The sequence below is a fragment of the Oncorhynchus tshawytscha genome, linkage group LG05 (assembly GCF_018296145.1).
Source record: "Oncorhynchus tshawytscha isolate Ot180627B linkage group LG05, Otsh_v2.0, whole genome shotgun sequence".
Taxonomy (NCBI): Eukaryota; Metazoa; Chordata; class Actinopteri; order Salmoniformes; family Salmonidae; genus Oncorhynchus; species Oncorhynchus tshawytscha.
This window is the reverse complement of record NC_056433.1, coordinates 48,663,641-48,678,040: the sequence shown is the minus strand read 5'-3', so window position 1 is coordinate 48,678,040 and position 14,400 is coordinate 48,663,641. Positions and strand designations below refer to the sequence as shown.

Below are 14,400 nucleotides of genomic sequence, written 5' to 3'. Positions count from 1 at the left end.
CTACCAAGGAAACGCAATTTATTTAAAAAAATGTTGCAGGCAACTCAAAATAGGTCTAAATTCGCTGTCAGGGGTCCTATCGTACCATCGTTGTGTTCATGGCTATAAGGTAGCAATATGGTATCCATATTTTGTCAAATTTACGTCAAAAGTTTAATTTTGTTGTATTTTAGCTAACCTTATCCTAATTATCATAATCTGCTGCGTATAGTTCTCGTAACCTGCTATGATTATGACAAAAGTTAATTTGACAAAAGCTGTATCTCTTCTAGTAATGACCCATATTTTGTTTGTAGTTGGATGGGGTGTATTCATTAGTCATATTCCGTTGTAAAAAGTTTTGTCAAATTAACATCAGATTTGCAAACCGTTTTGCAACGGAATACGACAACCGGGGAGGGACTTTTTGGACAATTTGTCCAATAGAAACTCTCGTTGCAAAACGTTTTACTTTTGGGAGTAAATAGTTTCCGTTGTAAAATGTTTTGCAACAGGATCTGACTAATTAATACACCCCTGATTTATTGCACAGTGCTAGATAGATGGTAAGGAAATGCATTTTAAATCTCACCTACTATTTCTATGAATAAGAGATGTACATTTAGCTTTTATTAGAAGTTCGTCTAATGTAGTTGCTTCATTGTCAGGTTCTTCAAATTTGACCATTGTTATATGCCATCTAGCTAATGCTAGCTTGCTAATCAGGATAATTATTTCTATAAACCAGCTAGTTTATGCAAGCAGCTAATGCATATTAGCTAGTAAGCTTTATTACAACATATATATTTACATTTGAGTTATTTAGCAGACGCTCTTATCCAGACCAACCTACATGAGCATATGACGGTTAGCTAACTAAGTAACCTAACGAACTAATAAGTGACGAAGTTAGAAGAATACGATTGCAAAGAAGGTGATACAAGCAAATTTGACATGCAGCTAGCTAGAATTATGTCTCTTGCGTGTGTTATACCTGCAAAGTGTAGTCCACTGAAGCCACGCAAAGGGACTGATTAAATATCAATTTCTCTGATTGGACAAGGACTGAAAACGCATGCTCAATCAGTGGACAAGTGTATGGTTGAATGATGGAGGTGGCCTATTTTTGTGAGTGGGAGAAGAGACCCAAGAGTAACCACTGTCCATCCATCCCACTGGCGTGTGCCTTGTCCTGCAGGAACCTAGTTGCCTTTACCACAGACCTAAAAAATGAAGAAGATGAGAAAGGTACACAGCTGTGCTTTTGGTACTGATCTTCTGACAGTTTTGATGTTGTGCAAAGCAAATTCCATTGCGGTATCAGTTTTGATCCTATAAACGGATATCATTTTGCAATGTAATTCAATGCCTAGTGACTTGATTAGCAGAACATGCACTGCAGCAATTTGCTTTATTTCAGAAGTCAGTCATATGGTCCACATCATTGACACAGAGCACCCATGGGATGTGTACTCCATTTACTCTGGACATGCCGAGGTCATATCCTGTCTGGAGTGGGACCAATCAGGTGGGTCAACATAGTAGTAACACCAAATCCACCCTTAAAAGAAAAATTATAATCCACTCAAACTATATATACATATTTTTTTTTAATGTTTGGATTCAGCAATCAATTTTTCAAGATATAGATCTTTCAAAAAGCAAATTGTAACTTGCCACATCGTCATGATTATGAAGAGTTATTGAAGAGTAGTTTGAGTGGATTATTCCTTTAAAGGTGCAACTGCCCTATCAGTCCAGATAGACTCATGTGGAATGCCAGGAAGTGTCCCTGGTGTATTGAGTTTAAAGGTTGCGTGTGTGTGTGTGCCCGCACACACGCATGATTGCATCCGTTCATGTGTCTTTGTGTGTTCCAGGTTGCTGTCTGCTGATGGAGACGGGCAGATCAAGTGCTGGGCGATGACAGATCACCTGGTGAATAGCTGGGAGACTTCACTAGGGAGTGCAGTGGACGGAGACCCTATCATAGCTCTGTCCTGGCTGCATAATGGAGTCAAGCTGGCTCTGCATGTGGAGATGGTAATGGACCAGCTTATTCTCATATTCACAGTGTCGACCAGCTCTTCTCAACTGTCTGTGTGGACCTTATGATTTATTACTTTGTCAATATTTTATAGACAAGTTTAAGAGCGTTGGGCCAGTAACTGAAAGGTTGCTAGATCGAATCCCCGAGCTGACAAGGTAAAAATCTGTCGGTCTGCCCCTGAACAAGGCAGTTAACCTACTGTTCCTAGGGCGTCATTGTAAATACGAATTTGTTCTTAACTGACTTGCCTAGTTAAATAAAGGTTTAATAATAAATAAATAAAACTTTACACTCGTACCTGTATATGGTTGAAAATGGCAGATTTGGACACTGATAAGCGGCTAAATTGGAATGCAGTGGCTGTACAGTAAAATGCTACACATGATGTAAGAGCACAGGGTGTCCGCTTCACGGCTCTGTATGGGTTTTGACTGACAGCCATTCTGAACATGAGCACTGCGCTTGGCAAGAAGTTGCCCACATTCCTCGTGCTAATTGGGCAACTATTGCAAATGTTTTGTTGTCTGAGTGAGGGAAGCTGTAAATTACGAGAACTCTATGTATTTTGAAAGATGATGCGTTGAGGATTATAATAAACATCATACAAGCAGGCCAAACACCCGTGAGTCCAAATGTCCACTTCACATTTCCATATCATAAAACCTATGTAATACACAGTGTCAACGTTTAGGAACACGTATGTTTGATGTACAGTTACAAGATGATATGGCTTTGCACCCTACATTATCCTGAACAGAATGAGCCTATGCTTGTTCTAGTTTGATTAAAATTTGCCGCGGACCACACATCAGAATGAACTCATGACTCAAACTCTACGCGAACCAAAATTACCATCTGCTTCTCTGAATTGCCGTATGAAACCTAACACTGTAAAATCATATTTTATCATTTAGCTTGTCATGTTGACAACAGAGCAAACTTTCAAATGATGCCCACCTGACCCAGATTGCGATTTATAATGGACCGTTTTTGGATTGCGAAAGCAGCAACAGTAATTGTGTAAAGGCGGGAATGCAGGGCTGGGTTCACATCAAAACAACTTAAAGTGTGCTCTAGTTCCCCAAAATGCACCTTATAGTTGAAGACACTTCTTTGAGTCATAAAAGTGCATTAAAATGACTTAGGAACTGTGCACACTTTGGAAAAGTGTATGGCCACTTGGAAACACCAGTTAGACCTTTCACTCAAACCCTTGTGATTTTTTTGGGCCTTACTTTTTGGCACCTACTCCAAATTTTCCAAGAATATTCTTATTATGTTACTGAATGTATCCAGAGTATTTTCAGATTTCGTTATCAACAAATGCTGCAAAAAGTCCAGTAAATGTAAAATGCACATAAAATCAACAGTGTAATGTTTGGATTCAGTCTTGTCAGGTGAACTGTTGTGTCCTCACCTTTAGTCTAATACTTTTCCCATAATCTCCTAATTGTTCCCTTTTTAATTTCTACAATGGTTATGCATATGCTTTCCATATTTCTTCTGTAAGAAACATTTCAATGTAGTCTTGTATATGTAACGGATGTGAAACGGCTAATTCCCATGAGGGTAAGCTCTTGAGATCTGCCAATACTCTATATGTCACTATTTGGCAGGGGTGCTGTAAAATGGCTGTGTAGCGCTGCATATAACAAGCATATACAGACATATCTGTAATTTTCCACTTAGTTTGTTGAAATGTGCTACTATCCACTCTCTCTCTACCTCTCCTCCAACCTTCCCCCACCCCAGTCAGGCTCCACCAACTTTGGGGAGAAGTTTTCACGGGTCAAGTTCTCGCCATCTCTCACGCTGTTCGGGGGTAAGCCCATGGAAGGCTGGCTGGCAGTGACGGTGAGCGGCCTGGTCACGGTGTCCTTGCTGAAGCCCAACGGTCAGCTGTTGACCGCCAGCGAGAGCCTGTGTCGCCTGAGGGGCCGAGTTGCCCTGGCCGACATCGCCTTCACCGGCGGGGGCAACATCGTGGTGGCGGCAACGGATGGCAGTAGCTCCTCACCTGTGCAGTTCTACAAGGTATTAGCTAGCAATGATATTGAATTTTTCATCATTACTGGCTAACACCAGAAGTGCTAGCCAGTCATCGTGTCTCTGATAAGTCTGGCAAGCGACACTGTACAAATGCTAATGCATTTTCTTTTCTTGTAATGAGGGTTTACTGCACGATTATATGAAGTTCTCCTCCAATGTAATGTATCAAGTGGTACTATTATTGCAATGCCATTATTGTGATCCTTACTCAAGGTGTGCGTGAGCGTGGTCAACGAGAAGTGTCGCATCGACACAGAGTTGCTGCCCTCACTCTTTATGCGCTGCACCACAGACCGGGTCAGGAGGGACAAGTACCCGGCCGTCACACACCTCAAGTTCCTCACCAGGGAGAACTCCGAGCAGGTGAGAGACACACACTGTGAACACATTGTCTTTCCAAGTGTCCTTTATTGGGAGTTCTTTCCAGCTTTTTCACTTACCAGTACAACATAAACTCAGCAAAAAAAGAAACGTCCCTTTTTCAGGACCCTGTCTTTCAAAGGTAATTTGTAAAATTCCAAATAACTTCACAGATCTTCATTGTAAAGAGTTTAAACACTGTTTCCCATGCTTGTTCAAGGAACCATAAACATTTAATGAACATGCACCTGTGGAACGGCCATTAAGACACTAACAGCTTACAGACAGTAGGCAATTAAGGTCACAGTTATAAAAACTGAGGACACTAAAGAGGCCTTTCTACTGACTCTGAAAAACACCAAAAGAAAGATGCCCAGGGTCCCTGCTCAGTTGCGTGAAGGTGCCTTAGGCATGCTGCAAGGAGGCATGAGGACTGCAGATGTGGCCAGTGCAATAAATTGCAATTCCGTACTGTGAGACGCCTAAGACAGCGCTACAGGGAGACAGGACGGACAGCTGATCGTTCTCGCAGTGGCAGATCAGGTCTCAGATCAGATCAGATCAACACCTGCACAGGATCGGTACATTCGAACATCACACCTGCGGGACAGGTACAGGATGACAACAACTGCCCGAGTTACACCAGGAACGCTCAATCCCTCCATCAGTGCTCAGGCTGTCCGCAATAGGCTGAGAGAGGCTGGACTGAGGCCTTGTAGGCCTGTTGTAAGGCAGGTCGTAACCAGACATCACCGGCAACAATGTCGCCTATGGGCACAAACCCACCGTCGCTGGACCAGACAGGACTGGCAAAAAGTGCTCTTCACTGACGAGTCGTGGGTTTGTCTCACCAGGAGTGATGGTCGGATTCGTGTTTATCGTCGAAGGAATGAGGGTTACACCGAGGCCTGTACTCTGGAGCAGAATCGATTTGGAGGTGGAGGGTCCGTCATGGTCTGGGGCGGTATGTCACAGCATCATCAGACTGAGCTTGTTGTCATTGCAGGCAATCTCAATGCTGTGCGTTACAGGGAAGACATCCTCCTCCCTCATGTGGTAACCTTCCTGCAGGCTTCCTGACATCACCCTCCAGCATGACAATGCCACCAGCCATACTGCTCGTTCTGTGCGTGATTTCCTGCAAGACAGGAATGTCAATGTTCTGCCATGGCCAGCGAAGAGCCCGGATCTCAATCCCATTGAGCACGTCTGGGACCTGTTGGATCGGAGGGTGAGGGTTAGGGCCATTACTCCCAGAAATGTCCGGGAACTTGCAGGTGCCTTGGTGGAAGAGTGGGGTAACATCTCACAGCAAGAACTGGCAAATCTGGTGCAGTCCATGAGGAGGAGATGCACTGCAATACTTAATGCAGCTGGTGGCCACTCCAGATACTGACTGTTAACTTTAGATTTTTACCCCCCCCTTGTTCAGGGACACATTTTTCCATTTCTGTTAGACACATGTCTGTGGAACTTGTTCAGTTCATGTCTCAATTGTTGAATCTTGTTATCTTCACACGAATATTCACACATGTTAAGTTTGCTGAAAATAAACGCAGTTGACAGTGAGAGGACGTTTATGTATTCAAACAGTGTAGCGCATACATTTAATTAAGGCTGGCACAATTACCGTATAACCGCGTGATTGACGGTTATGGATGAAGACCGTCATGAAAATAAAATAACAGTCATAACCGTAAAAAAAAATACACAGCTGACTGACGACAGGACAGCCGGACATTCGTGCGGTCGAGTCCGTTTCTGCAGTGACATGGACGCTACAGTAATTGGACTCTACAACGTGATGAAACTTTGTTGCTCCTTGCTGAAACAAGCCAGGTGTTGTAGCTAACGAGTCTTTGGTTGCCTAGACAACGCCCCCCTCCCTGCACCAGCAGCACACGCAGTCAGGAGGAGGAAATGTGCATCTTTTAATGTATAATCATTATTCTTGCTATTCGAACAGTTATTACGGTGACCGCAGTCATTTGGCTGACCAATAACCAACATCCAAAAATCCAATACCGCCACAGCCCTACTTTTTAATGAATGATACAAAGTCCTGTTAAATTGCAGGGAGTGTTAACCAGTTGACTGAGGTGTGTGTGTGTGTGTGTGTGTATATGACTATGATATTAATACTCCTTTAGGTGCTGTTGTGTGCCTCCAGTCAGATGGGCAGCATTGTCGAGTGCTGGTCACTGCGAAAAGAAGGCCTCCCTGTTAATAACATATTCCAGCATCGCTCACCAGTAGGTAAGGAGGAGAACAACAAAAACCAGGAAGAACTCTAATGGAAAATATAAGTATAGCTATAAGGGGTATCTCAATAGTTTAAAGTTGTTTCCAATTGTCCACTTTCTTTAAAGAACTGAACAGTTGACAGTAAATTCTCTTTAGGAACCCTCCATTGTGTTTTTCAGATCAATACAGTTTAAGGAAAGGAGAGCAGTTAATGATTCCACAATTGAGGTGCCCCCATAAAGACACACAGACACAACCCTTACTCACCCTTTCTCCTCTCCACCCCCACAAGTGGGTGAGAAACAGCCGATGATCTTGAAATGGCGCATCCTCTCAGCCACCAATGACCTGGACCGCGTGTTGGCCGTTGCTCTGCCCAAGCTGCCCATCTCCATCTCCAACCCTGACTTAAAGGTGGCGTCGGACACAAAGTTCTGCCCAGGCCTCGGTAAGTGCCCAATAACCCATCATCGAACCCTCCATATCTACTCTTGATTACTTCAGGTGGCAGCATACACCTTTCCAGAATGTTGATTTGCAGTACTATTAAACCCACCAAAGAAGAAGTCATTCTATGCTCAAGAAACATGGTCGGGAAGCTACATTGAATGTGTCCCACACAACACAGTTGTGTCAAGACAGATTGCTGTATAACGGCAGAGAAAGTGTGTTGTGTTATACACTCACTGTGTTGCCCCTGTTTGTGTGTACTGCTGGTGTCAATGTCCACCTTTGGAGATCAATAAAGTTAATTACATTTGATGAGATTCTATATGGTGGTCCCTCCCAGGCCTGGCTCTAGCCTTCCACGATGGCAGCATCCAGATCCTCCCCCGGCTGTCCCTCCACACTATGGGCGTGTTCTACGGCTCCTCCTCGGGCTCCTCCCAGCGGCCTGGGGACGAGCCGGCCATTAAGTGGCAGCGTGCCGGCGGCCACACCATCCACTTCAAGGCCCTGCAGTTCTCCTGGACCTCGCTGGCCCTGGCCGGAGTGGACAACCGCGGCAAGGTGAGAGACGGTAGCACAGGTCAGCTAGTTGGAGCACATCAATCGCGCGTCAATGCGTTCAGATCCGTTGACTATGCAGTGACCTTAAAATATCCCTACACAGTACTCGTATCGCCCTTTTATCTCGGTAGATGATAGTGTAGCTTAGATGGCTGACGTTTTTGAAAAAAGGCAAAATATTGTATTTTTACCTTCAATGTCCCTTGAACCAGCCGTTGGTGTTAAAGCTTACAGCAGTGTGTGGTCTAAAGGCAAAATAAAAAGTCATACCATTATCCTCTCTTGCAACAATAAGCTATCCAATATCCCTGTCCTTAATTCTGGTAATCAGCCCCCGAATATGAACAGCAACACAAAAACTCCAGCCAAATTTTAGATCTCCGCTTTGGCTCTTTCCCCCCCTCAGCTGCACATGATCCGCGTGTCTCCCTCCATGGGCCAGATGTTGGACATGAACACACTGCTGCGCCACCTGCTGTTCCTGCTGGAGTACTGCATGGTGACGGGCTACGACTGGTGGGATGTGCTGCTCCACGTGCAGCCGGGCATAACCTGGTGGAGAACCTTCATGAAGAGTACATCAGACAGAACCAAGCCCTGCAGCAGGTAGGTGGACCAGGGTCGTGTTCAGTAGGGCACACCGTAGTGAATTGTTATGCAACGGGAAATTGAAATATACACTATATATACAAAAGTATGTGGACAACCTTTCAAATTAGTGGATTCGGCTATTTCAGCCACACCCGTTGCTGACAGGTGTATAAAATCGAGCACACAGCCATGCAATCTCCAGAGACTAACATTGGCAGTAGAATGGGCTTACTGAAGAGTTCAGTGACTTTCAACGTGGCACTGTCATAGGATGCCACCGTAACAACAAGTCAGTTCGTCAAATTTCTGCCCTGCTAGAGCTGCCCCGGTCAACTTTAACTGCTGTTGTGAAGTGGAAATATCTAGGAGCAACAGCAGCTCAGCCGCGAAGTGGCTCACAGAACGGGATCGCTGAGTGATGTAAATCATGGCGAGTAAAAATACCCTGTCCTCAGTTGCAACGCTCACTACCGAGTTCCAAACTGCCTCTGGAAGCAACTTCAGCACGAGAACTGTTCATCGGGAGCTTCATGAAATGGGTTTCCATGGCCGAGCAGCCACACACAAGTCTAAGAACACCATGCGCAATGCCAAGCGTTGGCTGGAGTGGTGTAAAGCTTTACACCACCATTGGATTCTGGAGCAGTGGAAACGCATTCTCTGGAGTTATGAATCACGCTTCACCATCTGGCAGTCTGACGGACAAATCTGGGTTTGGCGGATGCCAGGAGAACGCTACCTGCCCGAATGCATAGTACCACCTGTAAAATTTGGTGGAGAAGGAATAATGATCTGGGGCTGTTTTTCATGGTTCAGGGGAAATCTTAACACTACGGCATACAATTACATTATTTCTGTGCTTCCAACTTTGTTGCAACAGTTTGGGGAAGGCCCTTTCCTGTTTCAGCATGACAATACCCCCATGCACAAAGTGAGGGCCATACAGAAATGGTTTTTCGAGATCAGTGTGGAAGAACTTGACTGGCCTGCACAGAGCCCTGACCTCTACCCTGAGACAGGCCTAATCGCCAATCATCAGTGCCTGACCTCACTAATGCCTTTGTGGCTGAACGGAAGCAACTCCCCGCAGCAATATTCCAACATCTAGTGGAAAGCCTTCCCAGAACAGTGGAGGCTGTTATAGCAGCAAAGGGGGGACCAATTCCATATTAATGCCAATGAGTTTGGAATGAAATGTTTGACGGGCACATACTGTCCACATGCTTTTGGTCATGTAGTGTATGTTCTTATCGGACAAATTTGGGTGTTAGTTGACATTTCAAAACACAACCCAGGGATCCCCACTGCAGGCCATTATGTTTGACAAAGTGAAATGTGTGACAATGAAGGGATGGAATTGTTTGTTTGTTTTTATAATATACTGTGTGTGTGTGTGTGTGTGTGTGTGGTAGGTGCTCTCAACACGCATCGTCGCAGTGAAGGCCTCTCTCTGTAAGCTGTCGGCGGCTACGGCAGCGCGAGCCTGCGACTTCCACGCCAAGCTCCTCCTTATCGCCATTAGCGCCACCCTCAAGTCCCTGCTGAGGCCCCACGTCCTCAACACGCCAGACAAGAGCCCCGGGGATAGGCTGGCAGAGATATGCGCCAAAAATACTGACACTGGTGGGAGGACTAGCATCACTACCATTATACCTGTATAACCAATGAATAGACGGATCCTACTTCGGACACCAATTTCACTTAAAGGTGCAATATGCAGGAATTTCCTGGTTGCTAAAATTAAAATATTTCCCTTAATTTCAACCAATGTGTAGAGAATCATTGTACCATCTAAACCGCAACGAAATATCTTTTCAATACCAAAAATATTATATTTTCAGCTGTTTGAGGCTGGTGTACAAAAACTTAAGAATGGGAAGCATAGAAATAGCACACATAGAAATGACGAGGTAGATATGTTCTATGTGAATTTGGTCTGGTCGCCCAAAAAGTTACATAATGCAGCTTTAATGTGAGGCTGGAACTTTTTTCAGTTTGTAACCGAGCTTGAGTTGTACATAGTGACCTGTTGTTATTGTTGACCAGACCGATTCCGTAGGCATAAGGCTGGCCCTCCTATCTGCTAGTTAGCACCTACAATTATGGGACGTTTTATTTCAAGACGTCAATGATTTTGCTTGAGATTGACCTTCCCCCTCTCCGTAGATATCGATAAGGTGATGATCAACCTGAAGACAGTGGAGTTTGTGCTGGACGGCCCCCCGCTCCAGTCTCTGCAGCAGCTCATCCAATGGGTGGGAGACTTTGTGCTCTACCTGATGGCTAACCTACCCAATCAGGTGGGTCTCCAGTGCACCACCATTTGTGTGTGTATTTACTCCTACATTTCCATTAAATCGAGCCATCTGTGTTGGCCTTTTCACAACGTGCTGAAAAATTGTGCAATGCTTCAGAACCCCATGCTTACCACATTTGATATTAATGATGTGATGTTGCATTGAAAGAATGTAGCGTTCTATCGAATGTAGAGTTGGTGCCAGTATAGAGTGTGTGTCTGTGCTGCCTGTCTCTATCCAGTCTGTCTGTATTAATCCGTGTCCTCTCTCAGGGCTCCATCGCGCGTCCCGGCTTTGGGTTCCTGCGCGACGGCTCGTCCCTGGGCATGCTGCGTGAAATGATGGTGATGATCCGGATCTGGGGCCTGCTGAAGCCTGGCTGCCTGCCCATCTACACGGCCGCCTCGGACAACCAGGACAGCATGTCGCTCCTCTTCCGCCTGCTCACCAAGCTCTGGCTCGGCTGTAAGGATGGGGCGAACATGTGTAGCTGACTATGTGGATGCATGGGTGTACACTACCGGTCCAAAGTTTTAGAAAACCTAGTCATTCAAGGATTTTTTTCCCGCCACGCGGCTTTCGAAAACATATGGCCCCTTCTCTTTCATCAGCCAGAAAGAATCCTTCAAATACAAAAAGATACACTTACTGTAGCAGTTTTGCACAGATCCATACAGACATGGGTGCCTGCAACCGACAAAACTGGACTTCCTGAGTTATGCTTGCACACGGGTGTTTGGAGCAGCTAGGTGGCTAATTAGACCAGGTGCTCGCCTCTTGTCTTCCGTAAGCAAGCGCTATAACATGGAGATATGGCCGTGTGGGAACCCTAACCCTATCAAGGTGTGTATCAATTTAACCTTTAGTTGTATTTTTTTTTAAATAATAATAATAATTGCTGATATGAAAGGTCCTTATGCTTCCAAAACCGTACCGCAAGCGACGCGTTAATGTTCAGATTGAGCGTCTGGGCTCTTAACAAAACTCCTCCCTACAGAAGACTCCTTCGTCCATGATCAAGGGCTACAATGAACATGGATTCTGGAAAATGAATGTTCAAGTTTCTGTTGTGCACGGCATTGCGGTACCACATAGTACTAGTAGGATTTTAGCCACAGACTTGGAATACTAGCCATCTAGTCTGCTTTTTATAAAAGTGCAATGAGCATAAAATACAATTATATAAGGAATTTGCAATATGTTCTTATTCCGAGAAATAAGGTAGGCCACTTGATTTCAACATCTGAACAAAGTGGACAGGCCAACATGCTGTTCAAACTATTGGAGACGGACAGAAGGGTGTGTTCATAACAATTCAACTGTTCTGCCTTGTTAGCTAGCAAATAGATCCAAGTTGGCTAGACTTTAAATATAAAGATTACCTGGCTACTCAGTAGCATGTGGGCTTGTGCTTGAGAGGTTGTTTATGAGGTCTGTGTTCATTTTCTATAATGCCTGCTTCAAGAAGTTGGTCATTATTAGTGAATGTGCATTATGCATGATTGTGGTTACATTTGTAAACAAAAGGGACAGACATGAAAACCAGATCAGTGATTATGGTAAAAAATGATCAAATAATGTCATTATTAGTGGTTGTCGAAGGCTTATATTTAGGTGTCATTTCACAAGACCTGAATTAATTTGATTATTGCTGACTGTTTAAAATGCAGTGTATTTTATTTCTAATTGGACAACTAGCTTATTTAGAGAACATTAAAAAAATTATATAAAAAAATCTAGTTATGATTTTTAGGCCGTATCACCCAGCCCTTATAGTCCTCCAGGAACTGGGTTGGAGAGTCCTGCCCAATATCCAAAAGTATTTGGACAAATTCACATGTGTATTTAAGTTGTCAAAAATAGCACGCAATGACTACATCAAGCTTGTGACCACAAATTTGTTGGATGCGTTTGCAGTTTTTTTTTGTTTCCGATTTATTTTGTGCCCAATAGATGGGTAAATAATGTCATTTTCTTGTAACTTTTATTGTGTGTTTATATATATATATGAATAAAAATCGGTTTCTAAACTACATTAAAGTGGATTTACAGATAATCATGAATGAATTGTGAATAATGATGAGTGAGAAAGTTATAAATATCATACCTACCTCCCAAAGAAATGCTAACCTCCCCTGTTATTGGTAATGGTGAGATGTTAGCATATGATCTTTGTGCCTCTAACTTTCTCACTCATCATCATTTCTCACTCACTCGTCACAAGCTTGATGTAGTCATTGCGTGCTAGGAATATGGGACCAAATACTACGCACTACTTTAATACACATACTGTAAGTAAATTAGACCCAATACTTGTGGTTCCCTAAAATGGGGGGACTATGTTCAAAAGGTGCTGTGATTTCTAAAATGGTTCACACGATATAGATAACAATGCCCTCAAATGAAAGCTAACCTTCTGCACATTAACCTCATAGTCATTGTGTCATTTCAAATCCAAAGTGCTGGAGTACAGAGCCAAAACGAAACGTGTTGCTGTCCAAATACTTTTGGACCTCACTGTATGTGGGCCTGGCCTTCACCCATGTATGTCTCCAGCTCGGGACGAGGGCCACCCCCAGGAGCCTGATGAGCCGCTGATAGACGAGTGCTGCCTGCTGCCCAGCATGGACTGGCTGCCCGTCAATGACGGCATCATCTGCAAGCTGCAGGGCAAGCAACCTCTGCGGTTGCAGTTTAACAAGCCCTACAGCCTTCCGGGTCTCAACTCCACCGCCCAGGTGGAGATCTTCTCTAGGTGAGACCCACAGGAGCAGGCTAGCTGGCATTTAGAAAAGTTTTTTTTTTAGGGTACCTGGTAGACTTTTTAGGGTTTCAATTGGGGATAGTGCTCAAGTGACCAAGGCAGTAGCACTGTACTATGTTGACGCAAAAATTCAAAACACGGTTGTCATTGGATCACCATTTGGGGTCAGATGAAGCTTAGCCTGCTGTAAAGTTGAAAAAGTAACAGCCCATTTGCTAAAAATGTGTGTTTCCAGGGGCCCAGAGGATGGATAACCTACGTTGTCTCCACATGGGAGTCTGCCCCACAGAGGAGAGCAAAGCCCTCACCCGGTCAGACACCAACTTGCTCTTTCACCCACTCCCTAGCACTCGCATCTTTCCCTTATTTCTACCTTAACATTATATCATAACGTCAGCATATCCCTCTACATGTAACGTTACACTTTAAGAACCTTTTTGTTGGTCCAAAGCAAGCAACAATTTGAAGATGGTCTTTTCCCGACCCTGCTTTTTCAATGTTTATTCACTCTCTCTCTCTCTCGCTCTTTCTTCCTCTCTCTCTCCATCTCAGGTGTGGCTGTGTGACCATGCTCCGCTCGCCCAACAAGACCAACGCAATGAAGCAGTGGGAGCAACGCTGGATCAAGAACTGCCTGTGCGGAGGCCACTGGAGAAGGTTTCCCTCCACACTGTCCTGAGATCAGTCAACGGACAACTATTGACTCTGACAAGCCCATGGCCACCGCAAACCCCGACTCTAGATCAGCCTTCGGAGTTTGGACAGTAGATTGCACAGCGCTGCTGCTTCCTAGCAGGTGTCACGAAGGACAGATTCCATATCCAATATGATGAAGTATATCAATGCGGTTGTATTGCACATATGGCCATTTGGAAAGGCTGTGATCATGCCATCATTGTTTCCTACCTGTAAATAGGAACCACGTTTTTCATGTCCCTTTTTATATGCAAACACGTGTCAAGAAAATAAAGCTTCTTGAGGACCTTACAGGTGAGAGGCGTGACATTTTACTTTCAATCCTATTTGGATGCTTTTGCACATATTTTCCTGTACAT

The 14,400-nt window shown here is 44.4% G+C and overlaps 1 protein-coding gene across 1 annotated transcript; it reads left to right on the top strand.

The window, feature by feature from the left end:
• The first annotated feature begins 42 nt into the window (after window positions 1-42).
• Window positions 43-14,332, top strand: med16 (mediator complex subunit 16). Its single transcript, XM_042322021.1, is given in 18 exon segments — window positions 43-545; window positions 1,043-1,227; window positions 1,400-1,507; window positions 1,853-2,022; window positions 3,782-4,063; window positions 4,292-4,441; window positions 6,589-6,694; window positions 6,975-7,130; window positions 7,473-7,693; window positions 8,100-8,235; window positions 8,238-8,299; window positions 9,697-9,907; window positions 10,451-10,584; window positions 10,854-11,046; window positions 13,138-13,336; window positions 13,389-13,396; window positions 13,581-13,656; window positions 13,898-14,332. Coding segments are annotated over 17 exon segments (2,481 nt in total). The 5' UTR covers window positions 43-545; window positions 1,043-1,085; the 3' UTR covers window positions 14,025-14,332.
• The last annotated feature ends 68 nt before the right edge of the window (window positions 14,333-14,400 follow it).